The following is a 7999-nucleotide window of genomic DNA, read 5'->3' on the forward strand; positions in this document are numbered from 1 at the left end:
TGGAAGTTTTTCACATAATTGTTTAATCCTTTGAATTTGCATACTGTCTTTTTCATCCCATTTCCATTCTTTTTTAGTACTTATTTTTGGAAATAAACTTTTAGTGTATTCTGTTATATTCTTTAAAAATCCTTGATCAGAAATATAATTTATACATCCTAAAAATCTTTGTAATTGTTTTCTATCTTCTATTTTATTAGGGAATAAATTTACCTTTTCTAGGACATTTGGCTGAAGTTTTAGCTTTCCTTGAGTGGATAGAATTAATCCAAGAAACTCTATTTCTTGTTTTGCTATTCTTGCTTTCTTTTTGCTAAGAACTAGTCCTTTTTCCTTGCATCTTTCTAAAACTATTAATAATTTTTGAAGATGATCTTCTTTATCCTGTTTTGTAAAAATTAGTATATTATCAATGTACACTAAAACAAATTTATTTAACTCTTTTAGATTTTCTTCCATAAATCTTTGATAAATACCTGGAGCTTGTTTTAATCCGAATGGTAATACATTCCATTCGTAGAGTAACACACTTGTTGATTCTTTTGTTGGGCAAGTAAAAGCGGTTAATTTCTTTGTTTCTTCGTCTAAACGAAGTTGCCAATATCCTGATTTTGCATCAAGAGATGAAAACCAAGTCGCTCCTTTTATTTTTTCTAAAATAGAATCTTTTCTTGGAAGTTTATGAGCATCACCAATAGTTGCTTCATTCATCTTCTTATAGTTAATAACCATTCTTCGTTTTCCCCTTTTAATTTCATTATTGTTTTCGACATAAAAGGCTAGAGCTGCATGAGGACTTTTACTTAATCTTATAATTCTTTTTTCCAAAAGATCTCTACATTCTAAAGAGAACTCTTCTCTATCTCTTGCAGAATAAGGAATTTTATTTGGAACATTTATCTCTTTTATAGGATCTTTTAATTTAATGCTTACTAATTCGTTATTTGTATTTTTAATATCTAACGGATTTTCAGCACAAATTTCATCCAAAAGTTCCTCTATCTTTATTTCAAGATTATTTTTTGGAATGTTTATCTGAAAGTATAAATTTAAATAACATGTTTCTAATATAGAAAATATTTTAAATTTTAAGATCTTATCTATAGTAGTAGTTGGTATTTTTATACGTTTTGATTTTTGATTTATTGAAGAATCATGTGGAGCTTTTAAAACTATATATGTTAATTCTTGAATGAATGGATGATATAGTTTTAAAAAGTTATTTCCTATGATAAAATCCATTCCAGAATCTAACATATATATAGATGGAACAATGAACCTATAATTTTGAATAAAAATTTCAGTCATCTCTGTTTTTTGGTCAATTTTATGTATTGATTTGTCAGCTATTCTAACTCTTAATGGTTTCTTTAATTTTTTCCAATCAAGTTTTATGTTTGAACTAGCAAAGCATTGTGTTGCTCCAGAATCTATAAAAGCATTTATAAATTTTTCTGTTATTTTTATAGTAATAAATGTGGCATTATTACTCAGTCTCTGAGTCTGTTTCTGAGACATATTCAAAAATATAGTCTAGGTTATCATCAGATTCCTCTAAAGGTTCATAAAACAAGACTTAGCAATTTCTATTTATTTAGTAAGATCTTTTTTATCCTTCTTTTTCGGACATTCATTTGCATAATGTCCTTCTTCTTGGCAATACCAGCACTTACAGTTTTCTTTTTTATTTGGGCAATAGTCACTTTTTTGCCTTTTGTTTTTATTGTTGTTTCTTGTTCTAAAATACCTCTTTTTTCTCCAGTTTGGATAGTATTTTCTTTTTCTAAATTGATATTTTCTCTTTCTCTGAAAATTTTTATTAAGCCCATATTTTTGGGGTATCTCTTCATTATCCTGACAGCAGATTCTAATTATATTTGCAAATCTTTTTTGAGTTGCTTATTGCATACAACGCTCTTTTATTTCCTCTCTTATTGCAGCGGTTGCTCCACCAAAATTATTTTCAATTGTCCCTCTATTTATTTCTCTTATAAATCTTCCCATTATAAATTCATTAGCAGGATATGGAAGTTTTGTTATATACATACTAAGATAATGATTTTTATCTTCTTCTTTTAATTTGTAATAATGTATTCTATATTCACATATATAAGATTCCACATTACATAGATCATATATCTGGATATTAGCTAAATGGTTTTTTGCTTCTTGATATTCTTTATTATAGACTTCTTGTTTATGATCTATAATATTTTTTCCAAAAAATTCTTTATATAGAATCATCATTATATATAATATCTTATCATAAGCTGTTATTTTTGTTGCTAAATCTTCTATTATTTGGTTTTCTATTGATGTCATATAATCTCTTATAGTTCCTTTAGTATGAAATCCTATGTAATTCCAAATATCTCTTCCAGACAATTCACTAAGCTTTGGATTAGTAAAAGCTTCTAATAAAAAAGAATTCAACCAATTTTCGAAAATTTCTTTTTCATTCTTTTTACAGTCTAAATCAAGCATTCTTTCTCCTTCCATTTCTTGGATTTTAAGAACGTACTTTGATGGTATTTTTGTATATTTTGACTCTTTATTTATAAACCCTTTTTTAAAAGCATAATTATCAAAACCTGTTTCCCATTTATATTGAGATTGGTTATCTTTAGATGTTCCAGCTTCATTTTTTACTTGTATTGGAATAGCTGATTCTTCGTCACTTGAATAATCTAGGATGTGTTTTTCATTTTCTATATTTTCAGAATTTACTAATTCTTCTTCTATTTGAAATCCTTGTTCCATAATATTATTTTCTTGAGCCATTTTTAATTGTTTAAAAAGCATTGTAACTTCTTCTAACTTTTCTTCAATATTCATAATTTTAGTGGTGGTTTTACTTTTAGATCTGTTATGTTAATTATATTTTGAAATTTTTCTTCTTTGGGATTCTCTTTTTCTTTATTTCTTTGAAATTTTATGGATACTAATATTTCTTCAAGCATATCTACTATAGAATTTAATTGTGGGTTAAAAGTATGATAAAGATGTGGGGAATCATTTCTATGATAACATTTCTTAGAAATTCCGTGTGAAAAATAAGTTTTTTCAGGTTTTTGAAGTCCTTCAATAAAACTTATAGTAAAATAAAGATTTTGAGAAAAATCATTTTGTATTGATTTTAAGAATTCGGTGTCATTACAGTTAACATTAGTTAAAATCATTAATTTTTAGTCTATTAATTTTGATAACTTGATTATTTCTTCTCTTAAATCTTCTAATTTACTTTTTTCCATTAGGTGACGCTTTTCTTTATGAAGAGTTACGGTTTAAAGTGTGGCTTTAAAAAGTGTGGTGTAGACAAATCTTTAAATCTGTACCAACTTTGATCTGTATACTAAAATTCTCCTTAATTAAATATGTAACTATAATAGCCATTTTATAAAGTGATTGGACAACTAACTTTGGTGTTGAGATTCTAAATTAGTTTTATATGTTAATAGTTTGGAAATGGCCTCCCAAACATGACAAATTTATAGGATGACAAATTTAGCCATGAAGAGTCTATTAGATAATGTAGTCATGGAGTATATATTTAATACGTGCTCTAATTTATAACTACAAATTTTCATTTATAATCATTAAAATTTATATAAAAAATTAAAAATAAATAACTGGTTGATCCTGAATTAATCATCAGATCAAAAGTGATGAATACCCATGCAAGAATAATTCTATTACAGACGTGTGTCATCATCACAAACAATTTTATTAGGTTGTGTTTGGAATGGAGAGTGAGTATGGGAGATAAAAATTAGGAGATAGAAATTAAGAGATTGAGATTAAATTAAGTTTTTGTATTGTTTTTTTGTATAAAATATATTAAATTGAGTTATGTCTAAGTATAATATATATTTAAATATATATTTAGTTTAAGATAAATATAAAAATTGAAGAGATAAATATTGAAATTTAAAATATTCAATAAAAATATTTTTGAAAAAAATATTATATATTAAAATTTCAGTTTCTAGTTTTTATCTCTACTTTTTAGAAGTAACGAAGAGATTGAAATTTTATATCATAAAACTAAAATTTCAGTTTTAATTTCTGACTAAGTCTCAATATTTCCGTGCCAGTTCTACTAGTTGAAAATAAATACTATCTTAAATAAAACTAGCATAAAGGATTGTTTCGGATACAGAATTAAAATTGTTAAATTCATATATATATATATAACTAACATCAAATGCTAAATCAAATCAAATTTCACAATTCTTTGTTTCAAAAAAAAATTATAATATAATATCAAATATTTGTATGATTTTTAATCTAAAATTTAATTATTAATTTGTCAATCCAAAAAAAAGTTAACATAAAATAAATAAAAAATATAAATTTATATATTTTCTCCTATCAATTTAATTAATTTTTTGTGAAAAATAATTGTATAAATTACATCTACAAACTTTATTGATGTCTTAAACAAGTACAACATAGAAAATCAAAATTGGAACCTCCCTTAAATATATGTCCGTCCTGATAATACCAACAATCTAACATATATGTACCTTGTCATACTGGACCTTGTGTTTAGCCAAATTTCTTCAATTTTTTACATTTAACTTTATCTAAATCAGCAAAAAATACACAAAAATAGATAATAGTTTAACTTACAAGTTTATACTACTTAACAATAATATCTCATGTAATTGACTTTTAATTTCTAACTATATCTCATAGCTAAGTCAATACCATTCCACAGGCGTAACTAAATAATGAAATCTAAATTGATAATCAGGCCACCTAAAAACTCTTAACCGCATAATAAACATATACAATATGCACACTAATAGTGGTTAAATTAGCTGTATACATTTTTACATGCAGTCACTGATTGAATTCTTTTGATTAAAAAAAACTGTATGTATGTAAAAAAGAATTATTAGAAATAAAAAGAAATGAAATTTCTCATTTCCATAGACCATATTTGTGTCTCCAAAATTTTTCTACAATATCCGTACAACTTCAATTTTTTCTATAAAAAAGAATGATTAGAAAAAGAAGTTTTAAGTTGAAAGTTCTAAATCAAAAGACGGAGCCAGTGGCAATATAAAAGAAATCATTTACCAAACAAAATCCTAATCATCATGCAGTTAGAAATTAAGAGCCACAATGCAAGAATGTTAATTATATGTCATCAATCTCATTCCTAACATTAGCCAAATTAAATTGTGAGCCTAGCTAGCTAGCTCCAATAATGCAACCACAAATTAAAGTTAATTAATCAGAGAACATAATCCAAATGATGATGATCATGGAAACAATCATTGAATTAAACTTGCAAGTTTCCTTCTCAGCTCAAATAGATCTACACTGTTGGAATTGACTACCTGTGAATCAATAAGTACAATAATTCAACGGTAAAAAAAATAAAATAAAAATAATATTAACATAACAAATTAAATTTAACATAAAAATGTGTTGAATAATAATAATTAAAAAAAAAAGAGAGTATAAAACCAAAGAGATAGTACCTCACACTGAACACTGTGTACCAATCTTCCATTGACTTTGCTAGAAAGGTAACTAAGAACTTCAAGTCCTTCTTCTTCAACCAGTAGCCCCAGAATCTCTGATAGTGTGACACCTTCTTCTTCTCCGGCGGCGGCGGCGGCGCCACCGGTGATTTCAATTCCGAGAACACCATTATCACTCTCATGGAGAGTGAAGTATCTGTTAGTGCTAGATGTAGGTTTATCATTGTTATCATGGTGGTGGTAATAATTTGAGAGCTTCTTCTTCTTCTTCAGTTCATCTCTTTTAGCACCAAGTTCCTTGATGTTATTTTGCATGTACTTTATGTAATTCACTGCCTCGTTCATGTGGTCAGATATTGAACGCTTTCCCTAAACACAAAAATTAAAACCCATCACAAATTCAGATATATATATATAACCCTAAAAAAAATAACCCATAAATTTTTAAACAAAAAGTGCACAACTTTATGGTAAAAATTAGCCTAATTTCAAAAGGGTATCTTCTAATTGAAGTGTTTTTCTCAGTTAGTGAAATATAAACACTACTTTAATTTGTTTGATTACAAAATTAACGAGGTAGGAACAATAAAAATGATTTATTCACCTTGATGAACTGAAGAGGAAGAAGGGATCTAAGAGAGGAATAAAGGGTAGCCATTTCTTTCCTCCTTTGCCTCTCAATCTCTCTATGAACCATCTTCTTCTTCTTATTATCATCATCGTTGTTAGAATCGTTGTTGTTGTTGTTGTTGTTGTTGTTATCCTCATCAGCAGCAGCAGCACCATCATAAAATAGTTTATTTGATGATTGGCTTTTTGTGAACAATATTTTATCAGAATCATTGACATCAAGAGAAGCATAATCTTCAAGGATCAGATCTTGGGAGATTTTGTGTTGGTGGGAGGTATTAGAAAACTGAATCACCAGCTCATTGCCTCGTTGTAAAGGAAACATGGTAATATGAATAATGCTCTCAATTTAATTAAGGCTATGGAGGAAAAGAAGAATGAATGAATGAGTGAAGCAGATTAGATAGAAGATATGGTTTAATCTACTTTTTGGGGGTATGGTTTTAATTTCATGGGACCTTATATTTGCTCTAGATTAGGGAAAGGAATAGTATATACTTTGGAAATGACCTCATTGCCCACATTATTTCAGTTATATATATTATATAATGTAATTATTGTTTAGGGTAACTGTTCGTTCATATATACAACTCCAACCCCACCCCTTTGTGTTCACATTATGTGGATCACCACTTGATTAGCTTCAACCATTTTCTTTTTTAACTTTTTCTTTAGTTTCTTTATATATAAATTAGACTGAAATTCATTTCATAAATGCGGTTTTCTTTGTATTTCATAATTTCCAATGAATTGTTGTGCGAAAATCATTTAGGTGATATTTAGCTTCAAATCTTGAGTCATTCAGACATACACACGTATTATTAAAACTAAATTGATTATATTTTTTAGTCTTATGTTATTTATAACTATACTTCTATATTATATATATAATTATTCTCCACATACAAGTCATTTTTAGTAAAAATCTATACAAATCATTTATATTCACGCACGTGAGTTCTTCTTCATGTCATTACTGCACATTTTTTATTGTTACCAACACCACCTCCTCCTCCTCCTTCTTTTTTCATTGAAATTTCTTTTCCTCCTTCCTTTTTCTCCTTCTTCTCCATCTCTTTCCTTTTTCTCATTATTGAAGATAATGAATAATTCAAGTTCAGATTGCCAATTGAACCAGAACAAAATTGATTATTGTTTTGAATCCAATCAAGTGGCTGAGGTATGGTTTGATTCTAGTTAATTTTTCGTTAGTAGTTTATGATTTTGTAGGTGAATAATGTTTTATCGTTGATGGTTTGAATTGAATGTAATGTAAAAATTCTGCATTAAAAAAATATTTTTTTGTATTTATAACAAATTTGTTTGTAACACGAAAATATTTGGGCGTAACACGAAGATAGTTGAGTGTATTGTTTAAAAATTTTCGGTATATGTATGCTGATAAATTTTGCATAATTTAAAACTCTTCTTCTCCCTCTTCCTCATCTTCTGATGCTTCTTCTTCTTCTTTTTTTCATCATCATTATCATCATCTTTTTTCTTTTTCTTATTTTATCTTCTGGAGTTTCTTTTTGTTTCACTCTTTTAACAAGAATAAAAATAAAAAAAATCAAGAAAAAGAAGAAAAAACATATAATACTGTAAAATTACTTAAAAGAGGATGAACTTATATTTATTCAACTAAAAGAAAGAAAGAAATAAGAAAAAAAGAAGAAAAAATACAACATTAAAGGAAATATTTTTCTGTATTTGCAGTAAATTTGGGTGTAACACAAAGATATTCAAGTGTATTGTTTAAGAATTTTCGGTGTATGTGTACTGATAAGTTCTGCATAATTCAAAATTCTTCCTCTTCCTCCTCCTCATCTTCTGCTACTTCTATTTCTTTTTTTCATCATCATCACTATCTTCTT

The 7999-nt window shown here is 27.0% G+C and overlaps 1 protein-coding gene across 1 annotated transcript; it reads right to left on the reverse strand.

Annotated features, from left to right (window-relative positions):
- Positions 1 to 5080: 5080 nt before the first annotated feature.
- Positions 5081 to 6638, reverse strand: LOC112802762 (transcription factor bHLH36). The gene is made up of 3 exons (XM_025846102.3): positions 6100 to 6638; positions 5493 to 5864; positions 5081 to 5348 (listed from the first exon to the last, which is right to left on the reverse strand). The coding sequence occupies exons 1-3, from the start codon at positions 6448 to 6450 to the stop codon at positions 5283 to 5285; spliced, it is 789 nt and encodes a 262-aa protein (XP_025701887.1). The 5' UTR covers positions 6451 to 6638; the 3' UTR covers positions 5081 to 5282.
- Between the last annotated feature and the right edge of the window lie 1361 nt (positions 6639 to 7999).

This window comes from Arachis hypogaea, chromosome 5 (assembly GCF_003086295.3).
Source record: "Arachis hypogaea cultivar Tifrunner chromosome 5, arahy.Tifrunner.gnm2.J5K5, whole genome shotgun sequence".
Classification (NCBI taxonomy): Eukaryota; Viridiplantae; Streptophyta; class Magnoliopsida; order Fabales; family Fabaceae; genus Arachis; species Arachis hypogaea.

Coding starts and splice junctions, on each gene's coding strand:
- LOC112802762 (XM_025846102.3), bottom strand. CDS start 6,450: ATGTTTCCTTTACAACGAGGCAATGAGCTGGTGATTCAGTTTTCTAAT. Junction 5,865..6,099: donor TTCCTCTTCAGTTCATCAAG/GTGAATAAATCA, acceptor TTTTGTGTTTAG/GGAAAGCGTTCAATATCTGA. Junction 5,349..5,492: donor TACACAGTGTTCAGTGTGAG/GTACTATCTCTT, acceptor ATTGATTCACAG/GTAGTCAATTCCAACAGTGT.